This window comes from Eptesicus fuscus, chromosome 9 (genome assembly GCF_027574615.1).
Source record: "Eptesicus fuscus isolate TK198812 chromosome 9, DD_ASM_mEF_20220401, whole genome shotgun sequence".
NCBI lineage: Eukaryota > Metazoa > Chordata > Mammalia > Chiroptera > Vespertilionidae > Eptesicus > Eptesicus fuscus.
This window is the reverse complement of record NC_072481.1, coordinates 43021379-43040015: the sequence shown is the minus strand read 5'-3', so window position 1 is coordinate 43040015 and position 18637 is coordinate 43021379. Positions and strand designations below refer to the sequence as shown.

Genomic DNA, 18637 nt, shown 5'->3' with positions numbered 1-18637 from the left:
ATGCCCAGCTGTGCGCCAGCGTCCTTCAGTGCGGTTGGCAGCAGCCTTCCACCAATTCTCTAGGAGTCTAGGATAACAGGGAGGCCATTATATCCTCGTCCTAAGAGCACAGACTCTGAAATCGGACAAACATCACCTTTATTCCAACTCCGTCCTAAGGTCGACATGCTTATTAGGTGTCCTTTAAGCCAGGTCCGTTATCTGCAAACCCACATCCATCCTGGACTAACGGAGATGTTTGGGGAGCGCTTATCAAATCGCCGGGCTCCGCTGGCACGTTTGCAGACAGTCAGAGCAGGGTTAGCCCGGGAGTAAGCCGTGGGCTGGTTGGAGTTGGGCAAGCCTTCTCCTTTTTCCCCCCTCTGCAAAGCCAACCAACGCTCTCCCAGCTGAGTCAGCGGGCCGACCGAGAGGTGAACCTGCGAGCCGCCCGGGCTAGGTCCCTTTAAGAGCCCGCCCCCCCCCCCCCCCGCCCTTCTCCCATCCACGCCCAGCGAAGGCGGAACCGGAAGGCGTGAGGGACGCGCCGGTCCCCAGCATGGCGGCCGCCTGGCCCTCCGGGCCGGCAGCTCTGGAGACCGCGACTGTCCAGCTCCTGGGTGTCCTGTGGTTCGTGTCCGTCACCACGGGACCCTGGGGAGCTGCCGCCGCCGCCGGGGGCGAGGAGTCGCCTAAGTGCGAGGACCTCAAAGTGGGACAATATCCTGTGTGAGGCGCTGCCCCCGGGGGAGAGGTGGACGCGGGGCGGCGCGGGGGTCGTGGCGCCGGCCGCGGGCTGGGGCTGCACTGACGGGAGCGGTGGCCTGCGGCCTCTAAGGACCGGGGGACGCTGGGCGGCGAGGAGGGACGAGGGCTGGGGAAAACTTGGCCACCCTGTGTAAACTTCCTTGGGATTGTACGGTTGTGGGCGCTTTTCCTCCTGCCCCACCTGTTTGTTTTCACTGGTGGGGTGGTTTGTTCAGCCAACACAGAGGTGCTGAGCTATGCCAGGCCCTAACCTAGGCACTAGTAATAAAAGGATTGGAAGGCCTACCCTGGAGGGTTGTCGTCTTGGGGAGAGACCTGTTAGTAGTTAACAACGACAAAGCCAGGGTGTGCTGCCCCTGATTCATTCACTCCGCATGTATTATTATTATTACCTTTCATCATTCTCAAACTCCCTTGCGATGCCAGACTGTCAGGGGGCAGATGCCTGCTCCCCTTTGTAACCGGGGACCAATGATTGGAGCTAAGTTTTCTCATGACGAAAAAAGGTCGATGACGACGGACCAATGTAAAGGTCTGTTGTGATAAAACGAGCCCTGCAGGTAAATCACTTCCCAGTGCTGGGCAAAACCGCGCGGCTCGCGAGCCACATGCGCGGCTCTTTGGCCCCTTGAGTGTGGCTCTTGCACAAAATACCACGGCCTGGGCGAGTCTGTTTTGAAGACGTGGCGTTGGAAGAAGTTTTAAGTTTTAAAAAATTGGGCTCTCAAAAGGAATTTCAGTCGTTGTACTGTTGTATTTGGCTCTGTGGACTGATGAGTTTGCCGACCACTGACTTAGAATAATGCCTGGCACAGAGACGGAAGGATAGGTGTTAGCTGTTGATTGACCGAAGAGAAAACTAAGGCTGAAGGGGTGGAGTGGGTCTCTTCGATGTAACAGTTCTGATAAACTGAGGAACAGTATAAAGTGGGAGCTGCATTCAAATGAAAATAGTTACTTTTGTACAAAAATTAGATACTTTGATACAAATTGCATAACAGAAAAATTAATAGCAGAAGTCAGAGATAAAGGAAAGATTTTTAGGAGGGGAAAATCTTAAAATTAAGAAAATTCTATCCTATAGTATTTTTATGTAAGTTGAGGAGAGGCAGTGGTTATTTGTTTTTTTGGCAGAACAGCTCTTATTTGCTGAATACCATTTTGTTGAAGTTTGAGAATCATTAACTTAGCAGGTTGAGTTATTTTCTTGGCAAAAAGGTCAGGGCCATTCTCGCAAAGAAAATAATTGGGCAATGCGAAGAGTTGTGCTTTTGGAACCCTAGAGAGAAGTGGCTGAGCACATAGGACTATAAGGTGATGATAACCGGAAAATAGCTGTTACTCCTGGCGTAAAAATGAGGTTTTCAAATGCTGATTCAAAACCTTAAACAGAGACATCGTGTGAATTCCTCACTTGTCTCATTATAGTGTCAATAAAATATTTAGGAAACAGAAAAGCACCCAAGTGTTTTAAATATCTGTAAGGATATAATTATTATATCTGTTTCAAAAGGCTTAAAATCCTGTTGGGGAGACCATGTAGACCCACCTAAAACGCCATCTGCCCTGCAGTCTGATGCACATGCCCTAGGCTTGGAGTCAGGAAACCTGATTTTGCAACCCATCATTCATATGACTTTGGAGAAGTCACTCAGATTTGGAGCCTCAGTTTGTGCTTCCGTAATGAGGGAATGATAATGTGGGAATCGACCTCACAGGGTTTTCAAGGTACATGAACTTATGTAGATGGCACTACTTGGGGCCCCATAAATTAGTTCCGTCAAATCTCTGGAAACTGATTTTTTTTTTTAACCTTAAAACTTTCTTACAATAATTTGGTAAATATTTTTATTTTCTTTGTGTGTTGTGTGTGTGTTGTGTGTGTGTGTGTGCTCTGTGCTTAAACCCTAACTGATGTTCTTTAAGGATGGCATTCTTTGCTAGAGCTTTTAGTATACATTAAGTTAATATACTTTTCCTGTAATAAGTTAATGTTCAGGTATTATTTAGTGATACTGACAATATGTTTGTACTTGTCTTTTTTGACCTGGGTAAATTAACAGTCTCCCTTTACATGTGAATATAAATATAAGTATATATGAGATATTAAACAGATGGTAATGTTTTGTGTTGGAATAGAGTTCACATTTCCTTAACTTTTCTTAAATATATTTGTAAAGATCCAAAAATAAGTGATGCTACACAAGAACCAGTTAACTGTACAAACTACACAGCTCATGGTAAGACTTCCAGAAACATGTCTTTAAAAATAAGTTTTAAAACATTATTTCCTAGATTAATGAATGATCACTAAAAGTAATTAATGTGTTGTGGTGTGTGTTTTTTTTCTTGAGTTATAACATTATTCAGTTTCCGGGACAACTTAAAATTGGAGAACTGGCTAGAGGATTAGAAAAGAATTTTATTCTCTTTAATTATAAAACTGGGAAGTTTTATGGTTTCATTCATTTTTTTAAACCTTTGGAATCAATTTATATAGCTGTCTTGATGCCCTTTATTCACCAAGCTACGTTATGCAAAGGTGCTGCTTCAGATTTTTAATTACTTGTAAAGAACTTGAAATGAGACTGTTAGTACAATAAGGTAGAGTGAGCAGCTGTATCACCCACATTATGCACTTGTAAAATATACATTGGTAGTCCAGCTGGCGTGGCTCAGTGGTTGAGCTTCTACCTATGAACCAGAAGGTCATGGTTAGATTCCCAGTCAGGGCACATGCCCGGGTTTCCAGCTGAATCCCCAGTGAGGGGCATGCAGAAGGTGGCTGATCAATGGTTATCTCTCATCATTAATGTTTCTATTTCTCCCTCCCCCTCTGAAATAAATAAAAAATATATATATACTTGGGTACATCCTAAGTATGAGAACAGTATGGTAAGGATTTTAAATATGCATCATTCTTTTTTCTTTTTTGTATCAGTATTTTCTTAGAGATGTTTTGAAAATGGATAAACCCTCACCTAATGATTTTGGGGACCATATATTCTAAAATAATGTGTAATACCACAACCAGGAATTGCATGTGCCCTGACCAGGTATTGAACCCACAACCAACATCTCAGTGCATGAGTCAACACTCCAACTAACTAAGCTACACCAGCCAGGGTTGGCTGTCTGTCTGTCTGTCTATCTATCTATCTATAATGTAGCTTTTCCTATCTAAATTAAAATCTCATGTCAGATGTTCTATTGGGAGGTGGTTTGCTATATGTTATATTCTCTTGTGTGCTTTGCTAGTCTTAAAAAACAACACATAAATCATACCTTTCCTACAAGAAAAAAATGGTTTCTTGCCTTTTTCTGCCTTTAGTTCAATGTTTTCCAGCACCCAACATAACTTGTAAAGATTTCAGTGGCAATGAAACACATTTTACTGGACATGAAGTTGGTTTTCTCAAGCCCATATCTTGCCGAAACGTGTAAGTACCTTACTGAAATTAAATTTTCAAATCCCTTGCTTATGTTGTATCTTGATTGCATACAGTGAAGAGATAAAGAGTTAATTTATGGGGGAAATTCTTTACTAATTTAACTTTTAACATTTTGCTTGTATCAGAAAACTTGTACTTTAAGTGTGCATATTATATTGTTTTATAAATGCAATTTATCAACCAAGTAAAACTCTATTGTTCACTACTTGGGATAAATGAAGGCTGAATGGCCTTATGCCATGTTAATTCAGTCATTTAGGCTACCCAAATGAGTTAGGAAAAAATTCTGTTCTCAAAATTTGGGGGATTTCTAGAGTTCAAAATAAAGGACTGTGTACTTGTGCTATTAAAAGAATGCGAACTATTAAGTTATTTGCATATTAAGGGAATTTTGAAACTTGGTTTCATTTTTTGTAATAAGCATGGATGATGAATGGTAATGTAAAACAATTCAAATATTAGTTTGGGATATTAAGATAAATGGCTTTATTTTGTTAGGAATATTCTTTGTTTAAAAGACGTTTAAGTTTGCTTTTAATTTTGCTTCAGTAAAGCTAACATTTTATTCCTCTATTTTTGCTTTGTGCTAAAAACTTAGTTTTATTCACTTTTATTAATTGCTGGCACTATATTTTTACCTTTTAACTGTACATTGTTGCAGCTATTTGATGATACCTATTTGAATTTATTTTAAAAAAATAACCACTATTTGGCTTTACAAGTTCTATTAGAATACTTAGAAATTATTATTAGAGCTTTTTTTTTTTCTTTTGACCCTACTTCACTGAATTAATGAGGGGCTTTAGATTCTATCTTGCTAAGCCAATCATTTAGGATTCTTGGGTTCTAAGAGTTCTCGTTAGTAAAGTAAAAATTGTTAAAAGGAATTATTTCCAAAGTATTTAGATATGGTTTAGACAATTTTGAAATTTATAGATTGGTATTTCTACCTTAAACTTTCCAAATGACAATTTACTAAGTGCTGGTCCAAGATATTATAGGCTACTCGAGGCCCGATGCACGAAATTTGTGCAAGAGTAGGCCTTCCTTCCCCTGGCTGCCGGCACTGGCTTCCCTCTGGCACCCGGGACCTGGGCTTCCTTGCAGCTGCCGGCAGGTACCCGGGACCCGAGCTTCCCTGGCAGCCCTGGCTTTCGTCTGGAAGGACAGAAGGACGTCCGGTCTAATTAGCATATTATGCTTTTATTATTATAGATAATACAGTAACTAAGAATGTCATCTGTTGAGAACAACTAGCTACTCAGGTTGGACCTTACAGTAGTTTTCCATGATCTCTCAGAGTAAAAGGCAGTCTTTACAGTGGTATTCAAGGACCTGCATGAGCTGCTCTCTTTGCCCCCTATTACCTCTCTGACATTGTCTTCTATTCTTCCCTTTTCCGCCTCTACTCCTGCCACACTGTCCTCCTTAATAGACCTCAAACATGTAAGGTGTGCTGCCTTTGTAATAGCAGTGTGTTGTCTGGGACACTCTTCCTTCAGAGGCATGACATGGCTGACTCACCTCCCTAAGGTCTTCGCTGAAATATCACCTTCCCCGTAAGCCCTCTAATCACCTTATTTAAATGGCTCCTGTTTGTATCCCTAGCATTCTGGATTCCCTACACACCCTGTTCCATTTTTTTTCATAACATGTATGGCTTTTTTAATAGATGATTTACTGTAAATATTTTTATTGTTTGCTGCCACTAGATTGTTAGTTCTTTAGGGGCAGGGATCTTTGTCTCTTTTATTCATTAAAATATTCCAATAGCCTGGAATAGTTGTTGGCATGCAGTAGCTATCTGAAAAGCATTAATTGAATGAATGAATGAACCAATTAACAAATAAATAATAACTAGCAGTTTTGTTTTCTAAAATGTTGCATGTTGAAGGTGACACTCAGGTTCTAATTTCATGCAGAAATGGCTATTCATATAAAGTGGCTGTTGCACTGTCTCTTTTTCTTGGATGGTTGGGAGCAGATCGATTTTACCTTGGATACCCTGCCTTGGGTGAGTATGTTTCATTAAAAAAAAAAGTCCTTGTGAACCTTGTGTGGTAGGTAAATGTACCTATTCTTTTTTTAAAAAAATATATTTTATTGATTGTTTACAGAGAGGAAGGGAGAGGGATAGAGAGGTAGAAACATCGATGAGAGAGAAACATCGATCAGCTGCCTCTTGCACACCCCCTACTGGGATGTGCCCACAACCAAGGTACATGCCCTTGACCGGAATCGAACCTTCAGTCCTCAGGCTGATGCTCTATCCAGAGCCAAACTGGTTAGGGCATGTACCTATTCTTATAGATTAAATCTCTGCATATTATTAATAGTTACAGAAGTTCCATGTACCTGGAGTAGAATCTACACTAATAAAAGAGAAAGATGCAAATTGACCATATCTCCGTGATGCCCACCAGCCAATCAGGAGTGAGTATGCAAATTAACCTGACAAAGATAGTGGGTTAATTTGCATACCCAGGTGCCCAGCGGCCTGGGTCCTGGGAACATCCTCGGGACCCAGGCCGCTCAGAGCCTGTAGGCCCGTGCGTAGACCCTGAGTGGCCGGGGTCCCAGAACACCCCTGTCCACTGCTGGCCTACGGGCCTTGGTGCTGAGCGGCTGGGGGTGGGGTGGCAGAGGCTTGAGCAGGGCTGGAGTGGAGCCGGGGGGCCTCTGCCCAAGCCGCAGCACAGGCTTGATCGGAGCCAGCGGGGGCCTGCCCAAGCCACAGCAGAGGTTTGAGCAGGGCCTGAGCGGAGCCGGGGGTGCTCTGCCCAAGCCATGGTGGAGGCTTGAGCAGGCCTGGAGATGGGAGGTGTGCCAGCCTCGGCTTGCCAGCAGTCCTGCCTCTGCGCGTGAGCAGCAGAGGAAACACCTTTTCTGACCACTCATTGGCTAAGCTCCCTGTACACCACTGGTAATGTTCTTGGTAACTTGGGTAATAAGAATCCAAAAAGGTGATCTAGGGTTTTTCCACCACACTGCTGGAGGAAAAAAATGAAGGTCCGCTGCTGGAGGGCTAAGAAATGTCATATCCTGTCCTAGCCGGTTTGGCTCAGTGGATAATGCCTTGGCCTGCCGACTGCAGGGTCCGGGTTCGATTCTGATCAAGTGCATGTACCTAGGTTGCAGACTCCTCCCTGGCCAGGGCCCAGGTCAGGGCTCATGCAGGAGGCAACCAATCAAAGTGTCCCTCTCACATTGATGTTTCTCTCTGTCTGTCCCTCTCTCTCCCACACTCTCTAAAAATCAATGGAAACATATCCTCAGGTGAGGATAAAAATAAAAAAGAAAAATAAATGTCATATCCTATGAAAGACACATCTTGAAAATGCCTAAAGAAAGTTGTCATTTTTTCATGGTGAAGGGACTTGAGTCTGTGTTGATGAAAACACCTTGGTGGCTGCGGTGACTGGCAGTGGCTGCAGCAGTGGGGTGATGGGGCAGGTGCCTTCCCCTGATCAGCCCGGTCGCCTCCTGCAGAGGGAGGCCAGACTGCGACTTAGGCCCGCTCCCTGTGGACATCCCCTGAGGGCTCCCAGTCTGTGAGAGGGGGCAGGCTGGGCTGAGGGACCTCCTCCCCCCTCCCAGTGCATGAATTTCGTGCACTGGGCCCCTAGTAGTTAATATTATTCTGTGAATATAAGGCTCTATACTTCAGCTTGGATAAGAAATACGGACTTTTTCATCTATCTTCATCATTATGAGAACACATACTCGAGATAGTATAGTCACTTACTTAGGACAGTGGACCTGAGCTGTCATTGCTAATGCTGGGCACACAGTGCTTGATAAATATTTTATGAGTAAATGAGCATTTCTCCAAAAAATATTTTCTTCTATCTGAAACTCTCAGTGTTGACTTGGGAATAGAAATACGGAAGCCAGCATAAGCTGGTATGGAGCCTGACTTTTATTACCCTTAGCATCCCTCCCTATACCTTCCTCTTAGTTGGAATCTTCACATTTACCATAGCTAGTAAAGTTTATGAAAACTATTTACATTTGATGATAGCTTTTATTTAAGCAGTACTTTCACATGTCAGCCCTTATTTAAGCCTTGCATCTCTCTTGAGTTTATCATCCTCTTTAAATCTTTTTTAACAGGTAGAAAAATTGTCGCCAGAGAGGTTAAGGGATTTACTGACTCTAGAGGCCTCGCTTTATACTGTGACATATTTGTTGTTATCATTCTTGTTTTATGGATAGGGAAATTGTCAAGAGATTAAGAGATTTGCCCAAGGACACTCAGTGACCTGAATTTGAACCCCAATTTTCTGGCTCAAGAGATCATGCTTTATTTACTGTAGTACTCCGCTTCTATATTAGCTCTTCACTGAGCAAATTTAAAGTTTCTGAATGCTCTTCTTGCAGCTAGCAAAGCGAATCTTATTCTTTTCATGTTGCTACGCACTAGAGATCAAAGAAGAATCTTCACTGTGAGGGTGGTGGGAAGTATGTTTCTGACAGCCCTACCTGGAGCTCAGTGTTATAATGTCCTAAATAGAAGTCAAAGTTTAAAATACTGTATACGTGGATTTATTCAGTTAACAAAAATTTATTCAGTATTTACCACCTTCAAGGAAGTAGTAACTAAGTGCTCTGGAAATAATGATGATCACAGTTCATATTGGCTATAAAGAAAATGAATATGTTTGTAGATCAATTTATGACAAAGCACTATTACAGAACCATAGCAAAGTGCTATGAGAGCACAGAAAGTGACGGTTTTGTCATCCTTGGAGTGTGAGGGAGGCCTTCTTGGATGGAGTGACATTTGAACTATGTTTTGAAGGATAAGCTGATTAGAACAATTAAGGGCAATACTGGGTATGAAGGAGCATGTATGCATGTTGAAAGAGTGGTGGCTACATTAGCCTGTGGTGTAGAAGGAACGATGGCAGGAGGTGAAAAGTGACTGCACAGGTATTCTGTGGTCAGATTATAAAAGACTTGGAATCTTCTTAGGGAGTTTGGACTTTACCCTTTAATGTCAGAAGCCCTAAAAGTTTGTAAGCAGAGGAGTATCATGGTCAGATTTATATTTCAGGAAGATGATACTGGAGGAATTGTGGCTAATGGCTTAAATAGAGAAAGACTGGTGGCAGAGTAAGCTGAAGGAAGAGAGATTGATTCAGTAGTCCTGGCCTGATAATGGTGTAACTGTACATTCATGCCATTTGTAACAGCAACCATACCTTTCAATAACAGTGGAAAGCCATATAATATGCATGGAAGGCCTCCAAGTTACCAGAACAAAAATCATTTAGTCTGTATTACTCTTTTTAGATTATGGATGGATGGGATGGATGGATGGATGCATGGTTAGAGAAACTAGGTTCATAATGAGAAAGTAAAATGACATGGTGATATCAAATTGTTAAAATACAGCCAAAGCCTTCTGCCTTAGTCTTTGCATTTTCTTTTTAAGTTCTCTTTAAGAAAATAGGATCTATATATAGACTAGAGCTGTGGTCGGCAAACTGCGGCTCGAGAGCCACATGCAGCTCTTTGGCCCCTTGAGTGTGGCTCTTCCACAAAATACCACGGCCTGGGCGAGTCTATTTTGAAGAAGTGGCGTTAGAAGAAGTTTAAGTGTAAAAAATTTGGCTCTCAAAAGAAATTTCAATCGTTGTACTGTTGGTATTTGGCTCTGTTGACTAATGAGTTTGCCGACCACTGGACTAGAGGCCCGATGCACGAAAATTCGTGCAAGAGTAGGCCTTCCTTCTCCTGGCTGCCGGCACCCGGGCTGCTTCCCTCTTCCAGCCACCGGCAGGCACCCAGGACCTGGGCTGCTTCCTTCAGGCCTCCTGCAGGCACCCGGGACCCAGGCTGGTTTCCCTCCGGGCTGGCTTCCCTCCAGGCCTGGCTTTGTCAGGAAGGATGTCTGGAATGACATCTGGTCTAATTAGCATATTACCCTTTTATTATTATAGATTTTTTGAAACATTTCTAACTTTAAAAAAGTTTTTAAAAGATTAGGAGGAAGGAGAAAACACTGTTCTTTAGAACAGTTTATTCTGTGATGATTTTCAATAGTGAATATATTTTAAATATTTGGCATAATGAGTGGCATTTTAGCTTCTTGTAATGCTTGTCCCATGAGCTGTAATGTCCTATAGTATAAGTTAATGTTTTTGACTTACTGCAGCACATAATAATATGTTGATATGTGCATTGTGAAATTTTTTTCCTTGTACAATCAAACTATAGGTATAAAGCTCTGTATAAAACTCTATAGTAGCTTTGGTTAGTGAATGTTAGTTCACTAACTTTGGCAAGAGTTGCCTTTCTCTGGCTACTGCTACTCCAATCTATTATTAGCTTCAGTCAAAGAGAACCTTTTAGTTTGAGTCTGAGATTCTATAAATCTTCAAATATAATTAACATTTAACTTTATGGCTCAGCGTAAAGGTATTTTAAAAAAATCTTCAAATAACTCACTTTATTATCACAACAACCTTTGGATGTTCATTAATTCAACAGTTTTTTTTTTCTCTCATTCCCTCAACAATTTATTTTGACTGTTGATTTAGGATAAAGCTTTCTCAAGATTAGGTCTGTGTTACAGCTCCTGAATTTTTGTTGTCTTATCTTCCATTATCTTTATTCCATTGGGTTTGTGATTTTAAAAATCCCTTTACCATTTTTTAGTGGGATTTTGGTGTGAGAGTTGCTAAGTGGGCACGTCAAATTCATTATCTTTAACTGAAAATCCTCTTATCTCTTTAAGCATTCAAGGGTTTTTATCTGCATCTTACTTGCATTTAAGCTATCTTAATGTTAAAGATTAGTTTTATCAATTAATCTAAAATACTATATCGAATAACAGTGTTTTTAAATTTTAAATTTTTTAGTTAAATTTTAATTTTTACCATGAATCCAAGGTTAAGGAATTTTGGTATTTTCGATTTAAAGATTACTTCCATTTAAAAAAATTCTTAACTGGATAAAACAATGTTAACTGGTATATAATCCTATTTAATTGTAATCTTATGTAATCTTTATGGTTACAAAAAGCAGTGGTTGTATTTATAGATAGCTTTTTAAAATACTTCTTTTGTTTATGGTCATTGGAGTTTTATAAGAACAGAATAAATAATGTAAATCATGTACATATGAAACTTGTTTTTTAAAAGTAATTTAGTGATGAATATGATAATTCACTGTATAAATTTTACTTCAGGATTAAAAAAGGGAAATTTGTAGGGGGGGGGGGTGAAATTGCATAACACTTGATAAAAATACAAAAGTTCCTTTAAGAAAAATTTTCTTTCTGTATATTTTAAGTTTCTTGTTAGTCCACAGTTATGACTTTGTTGTTAAAGAATAAAAGTCAGATGGGTAAATTTGAAAATCTTTTTTAAAAAAAAATATTTTTTTAAAAATTGATTTCAGAGAGGAAGGGAGAGGGAGAGAGAGAGAAACATCAATGATGTGAGAGAATCATTGATCGGCTGCGTCCTGCATGCCCCACACTGGGGATCAAACCTGCAACCCCGGCATATACCCCGACCAGGAATTCAACTGTGACCACCTGGTTCATCGGTCAGTGCTCAACCACTGAGCCACTCTGGCTAGGCAAAAATCTTGCTTTTTTTTTTTTTTTTTAAAACAATGTGTAGCTTTCTTTTTCTTTTTAAAAAAAAATTTCAGTTGCAGTTTACATTTATATTATTTGAGTTTCAGGTGTATAGCATAGTAGTTAGACAATTATGTACTTTACAAAGTGTACCCCCTCCCTGATATGATATTTCTAGTACCTACCTGGCACCATACATAATTATTACAATATTATTGACTATATATCCTATGCTGTAATTTATATTAAATCCAGCTTTATTTCTTTTAATTGATTTTTCCTCGATATACCAGTGCTACTTTAGCTAGAAGCTATTTTTCACCACAAAGCCTTATATTTTAAAATAATATTCTGTCTTTGTGTTTTTAATTGTGGTAACTGTGACTTTTTTTCTATGCAAGAGCTAGCATACTTTGCTTTGCCTCTCTGTAGCATTAAAAGATTATAGCTTCTCAAAGACGATAGCTCTTTTGAAGCCATTAATAGAAGAGATGCTCTTTTCATAGTGGTATTCATTTTAAATTGTAAATATTTTCTTATTATGAGAATAACAAAGTGTCGTATGTTTTAAAGCCCATATCTTAAACATCTTTGGTTATATTATTCCTCTTTTTTCCTCTAAGTTTGAAGTTACCAGCTTGGACTGGCATATAATATCCACATAGGACAAATAAAGGGATTTGTAGGTTAAACTTTTCTAAGATTTGAAAGCTTTCCTTTATAGGCACAGACACAAAAAGAATAATGATAACCAAATCATTATAGAACACTTGCGGTTTGGCAACAGCAACTTCAATATGAAGTAATCTGTGTTCTCTAAAACAGTTATGTGGATAGAGGAATATTTGCAAGACTCAACCTGCAATCAAACAAAAAGATACCAAAAAATTTTTTAAATGCCCCAAATTAATCTCTGTTCTTTTAATTTTATATCCAGATAAATCCTTTCATTGAATTTGTGTTTTTAAAATGTAAAGTTTAAGTTACCAAGTATAAATGAAGTACACTCAAAACATGAGCTTTATTAATGTCATCTGGTAGCATAATCTTTTTGAAAGAATATATCTACAATAGTAATGGTTCAGGATAAAAATGGATTCTTCTTGATTAGAAACACTTTTATTTGGAATTTTAAAACAATTTTTTCAAATCTAGAGCTGATACTTCTTTCCACAATAAGAAGTTAATAAATAGGGTTTGTACAAAAATGACTGTTTATTTGGGGGGAGAGGGGGAAAAAGTCAATCTACTCTTGGTAGTTCACAAATATCCCATCTTTTAAAAAATTGGTATTGATGCTCAAGATAATGAAATCTATGAGAGTAATGGTTTATGTTGGTTTTAATAAATGCTGTTTAGAATGTATGCTATTTTTTGTTCAAGTTGATCACTGTTTATTTACAAGGGAGATAACTTATTTGATACAGTTTGTTCCTTTTGTAGTCATATTGACTAGGCATGGGAATGACACAGCCCTGATTTAAAGTTGCTCACAGAAGCATAAGGGAAGACAGACAAATAATAAATTCATAATAAATCATACTATGGGATATGTACTATGCTGCAACTTAAAGGTGCTGGGGAATATCTAGGAATAACATTAAATTCATCCTGGGGGCATTAGAGAAGACTTTCTGGAAGGTTTAGAATACTATTGGGGGTCAGCTACATGATTGGGAATAGTGGTGGGGAATAGGAGGGGGCAAGGCAGAGAACAGTATAGCACACATAAATGCAGAGTTAGATGAAGGAGATACAAGAGCAGGGCACATTAAGAAGACGTTGGTTAGTTTGTTGGGCTATAGCACAGGCAGAAGGAATTTGCAAGAGATGAGACTAGGTTAGATGATGCTATTATAAATAATGTGGATTTATGTTGTCTAAATTTCTTGATTATAACAATAAGTGTAGTAGTAGTAGAAATTGTGGTAGCACAAGTAGCAGCTGAGCTAACATTTATCAAATGTTTTCCATGTGCCATGTACTAGCCTAAGTTTTTTACTTTGTCTCTCTTTTTTTTTCAAACCTTAATGTCCTTCCTATCTTATTTTCATGAAGTATTTTTATAATTGAAAGCTAAAGCAAATTTAAGATAGTATTATTAACAACTTCATTAGTTAAGTCATCCTTTATCTTAAATTTATAGAAATAAATGGACCATAGTTAATTAATATCACACATTTGGAGTGAGACTTAATATAAATCAATGTAATGATTTTAAATTTTGAAGTTTTTCTTTTAACAGTCAGCTTAGTTATTTAAATCTTTTTAAACAGCTTTATTGAGGTATAAATGATATATAATAAAGTACACATTTAAAATGTACATTTTGATAAGTTAGACATATGTATACACCTGTGAAACAATCACCATAATCAAGATACTGACCATATCTGTCACTCCCAAAGGTTTCCTCATGCCATTTCTTAACCCCTGCCTCTTGGCCCTCCTTATCCTGCTCTTTCCCAAGCACCTGTCTGCTTTCTGTTACTATAGATTAGTTTGCAGTTCCTTAAATGCTTAAAAATCATCTGGATTTGTTCTATACTTTCTTTAAATGTGTTCTCTCACATTTACCAAAGTTCCTAACACACACATTCCCTTATCTAATACTAGTGGCCTGGTGCAGGAAATTCATGCATGGGGCGGGGGGAATGCTCCTCAGCTCTGCCTGCACCCTCTCCAATCTGGGACCTCTCGAAGGATGTCCTACTGCCGGTTTACAGGGACCGGGCCTAAACCGGCAGTCAGACATCCCTCTCACAATCTGGGACTGCTGGCTCCAGCTGCTCACCTGCCTGCCTGCCTGATTGCTCCTAACCACTCTGCCTGCCGGCCTGCTCACCCCCAACTGCCCCCTGTGCCAGCCTGCTCACCCCAACTGCCCCCCCTGCTGGCCTGCTCACCCCCACCTCCCCTCCCCACTGGCCTGCTCACCCCCAACTGCCCCCCTGCTGGCCTGCTCACTCCAAACTGCTCCCCCCCACCGCTGTCCTGATCACCTCCAACTGACCCCCACTGATGGCCTGCTCACCCCCAACTGGCCACCCGCCAGTCTGCTTACCCCCAACGGCCCCTGCTGTCCCATCCTGGCCTGATTACCCCCCAGTGACCCAAGGTCCCAGCCCCACCTTTTTTTCTTTTTCTTCTTTCTTTTTTTTTCAGCGCCTCCTTGAGTGGAGGCCAGGGTTGGCTGGAAGCAAGTATCTAGAATTTATTTATCTTCTATAATTGAAACTTTGTAGCCTTGAGCGGAGGCCAGGGCCAACCAGGGCAGGTGGGAAGCTTGGCTTCCTCCATCGCCGGGGCAACCCAAGCCTCCTGCTTGCTCCAGCTATGTGGCCAGCTGCCATCTTGGTTGGGTTAATTTGCATACTCGCTCCTGATTGGCTGGTGGGCGTGGCTTGTGGAGTGACAGTTAATATGCATGTTTCTCCTTTATTAGTGTAGACTAGAGGCCCGGTGCACAAAATTCGTGCATGAGGGGGGGTTGTCCCTCAGCCCAGCCTGTACCCTCTCCAATCTGGGACCCCTCGAGGGATGTCCAACTGCCCGTGGGATCAGGCCTAAACGGGCAGTTGGACATCCCTCTCACAATCTAGGACTGCTGGCTCCCAACTGCTCACCTGCCTGCCTTCCTGATTGCCTCTAACCACTCCCCTGCCAGCCTGATTGATGTCTAACTGCTCCCCTGCCAGCCTGTTTGACCCCAACTTCCCTCCTCTGCCAGCCTGGTCACCCCTAACTGCTCTCTCCTGCAGGCCTGGGTCCCCCCCAACTGCCCTTCCCTGCAGGCCCGGTCACCCCCAACTTCCCTCCTCTGCCAGCCTGGTCACCCCTAACTGCCCTCCCCTGCAGCCTTGATCGCCCCCAACTGCCCTCCCTTGCAGGCCTATTCCCTCCCAACTGCCCTCCCCTGCTGGCCATCTTGTGGTGGCCATCTTGTGTCCACATGGGGGCAGCCATCTTGTGTGTTGGAGTGATGGTCAATTTGCATATTACTCTTATTAGATAGGATTAGTGTAGATTTTGTCTGATCAGGAACTTCTGTTCATTTTGAAGCACTCCTAAAAAGGGGTTCAGCAGCAGAATATCTAGATTTTAATGATCTCATTATCTTTCTCTGTTTAGTGAAGGATATTTACCAACAAATACCATTTCATACCATTGTTTTAAACAGTTGTATAATATTTTTTCCTGTTGTTAGATGTACCTGAGTATTTTGAGACAATTCCTCCCTGTTTGACATTTAGATTGTATCTGGTATTTTGATAGTCATACAACAAGTATTTATCAAACTCTTACTGTCTGTTGTGGTACTGTTCAAGGAATCCACTTGAATAAGACTGGTAGACAGATAGGATCCTGCCTTTAGGAATTTACCTGGCAATGGAAGACAGAATGAAATGAGCAAACCAGCGAATGAGGCTGTTACAGATCTAAACAGCACCCTGAGGGAAATAGGGGAGATGTGATAGAGTGCTTGGGGTAGGGGAGGGGTTGCGGATGGCATGCTGCTTTAGACTGGCAGATTAGGAAGACTTCTCTAAAGAAGCAGTTTGAGAAATAAGAAGAGCTACAGGAAGACATCATTGGAAGAGGGCATGATAAGGGCAAAGGCTCTGACTGACATGGTTATATTATCTTCATAGAGTAGCAGATAATTAAAGACGAACATTTTTTGGACCATTCTTAATATTTTTTAACTATTTTTTTTATTAAGGTATTATATATGTGTCCATATTCCCCCAATGCTCCCCCACTCCCCCAATCCTGTCCTCACCCTCATCCCCTGTTGTCTGTGTCCATTGGTTATGCTTATATGCATGCATACAAGTCCTTTGGTTGATCTCTCCTCCTTATCCCCACCCTCCCCTACCTTCCCTCTGAGGTTTGAGCATCTGATCGATGCTTCTCTGTCTCTGGATCTGTTTTTGTTCATCGGTTTATGTTGTTCATTATAATCCACAAATGAGTGAGATCATGTGATATTTATCTTTCTCTGACTGACTGACTTATTTCACTTAGCATAATGCTGTCTAGCTCCATCTATTTGCTGTTGCAAATGATAGGAGTTCCTTCCTTTTTACAGCAGCATAGTATTCCATTGTGTAGATGTACCAAAGATTTTTAATCCACTCATCTGCTGATGGGCACTTAGGCTGATTCCAAATCTTAGCTATTGTAAATTGTGCCGCTATGAACATAGGGTTGAATATATCCTTTCTGATTGGTGTTTCTAGTTTCTTGGGATATATTCCTAGAAGTTGGATTACTGGGTCAAATGGGAGCTCCATTTTTAGTTTTTTGAGGAAACTCCATACTGTTCTCCACAGTGGCTGCACCAGTCTTCATTCCTACCAGCAGTGCACGAGGGTTCCTTTTTCTCCGCATCCTCACCAGCACTTGTTTGTTGATTTGTTGATGATATTCTGACATATGTGAGATGGTACCTCATTGTCCTTTTGATTTGCATCTCTTGGATGATTAGTGACTTTAAGCATGTTTTCATGTCTCTTGGCCTTCCTTATGTCTTCTTTTGTAAAGTATCTATTTAAGTCCTTTGTCCATTTTTTGATTGGGTTGTTTATTTTTCTTTTGTTAAGTTGTATGAGTTCCCTGTAAATGTCGGAGATTAAACCCTTATCAGAGATAGCATTGACAAATATGTTCTCCCATGCAGTGGGCTTTCTTGTTGTTTTGTTGACGGTTTCTTTTGCTGTACAGAAGCTTTTTATTTTGATGTAGTCCCATTTGTTTATTTTCTCCTTAGTTTCCATTGCCCTAGGACAGTGGTCGGCAAACTCATTAGTCAGCAGAGCCAAATATCAACAGTACAATGATTGAAATTTCTTTTGAGAGCCAAATTTTTTAAACTTAAACTTCTTCTAACGCCACTTCTTCAAAATAGACTTGCCCAGGCCGTGGTATTTTGTGGAAGAGCCACACTCAAGGGGCCAAAGAGCTGCATGTGGCTCGCGAGCCGCGGTTTGCCGACCACTGCCCTAGGAGCTGTATCAGTGAAGATACTGCTTCGGCATATGTCTGAGATTTTGCTGCCTTTGTATTCCTCTAATATTTTTATGGTTTCTTGTCTTACATTTAAGTCCTTTATCCATTTTGAGTTTACTTTTGTGTATGGTGTAAGTTGATGGTCTAGTTTCATTTTTTTGCATGTGTCTGACCAAATTTCCCAGCACCATTTATTGAAGAGACTGTCTTGACTCCATTGTATGTTCTTGCCTCCTTTGTCAAATATTCATTGAGCTTAGTGGTTTGGGTCGATTTCTGGGTTCTCTATTCTATTCCATTGGTCTAAATGTCTGTTCTTGTGCCAATACCAGGCAGTTTTGAGAACAGTGGCTTTGTAATACAGCTTGAAATCTGGTATTGAGATCCCACTTACTTTGTTCTTCTTTCTTAGGATCGCTGCAGCTATTCGGGGTCTTTTTCTATTTCAGATGAATTTTTGGAGACTTCTTTTAGGTCTGTTGGTATTTTAATGGGGTGTGCATTGAATCTATAGATTGCTTTGGGTAGTATGGACATTTTAATGATATTGATTCTACCAGTCCATGAACATGGTATGTTCTTCCATCTGTTTATGTCGTCGTCCTCTATCTTTTTTCAATGTCCTGTAGTTTTCTGAGTAGAGGTCTTTTACCTCCTTAGTTAAGTTTATTCCTAGGTATCTTAATTTTTTGTGTGCAGTGGTAAATGGGATTGTTTTTTTAATCTCTCTTCCTGTAAGTTCACTATTGGTGTATAAAAATGCCATAGATTTCTTGGCATTAATTTTGTATCCTGCTACATTGCTGAATTCATTTATTAAGTCTAATAATTTTTT

General features: G+C 40.6%; 1 protein-coding gene across 2 annotated transcripts in view; it reads left to right on the top strand.

Moving 5' to 3' along the window:
* The first annotated feature begins 507 nt into the window (after positions 1-507).
* TM2D1 (TM2 domain containing 1) overlaps positions 508-18637 on the top strand; it is a 35273-nt gene continuing 17143 nt past the window's right edge. For both annotated transcript variants that reach the window (XM_054720993.1, XM_054720994.1), the window contains exons 1-4: positions 508-703; positions 2918-2987; positions 4079-4187; positions 6122-6213. In XM_054720993.1, the coding sequence (XP_054576968.1) occupies positions 539-703; positions 2918-2987; positions 4079-4187; positions 6122-6213 (436 nt within the window). In that variant the 5' untranslated portion in view covers positions 508-538. The remainder of the gene's footprint in view (positions 704-2917; positions 2988-4078; positions 4188-6121; positions 6214-18637) is intronic.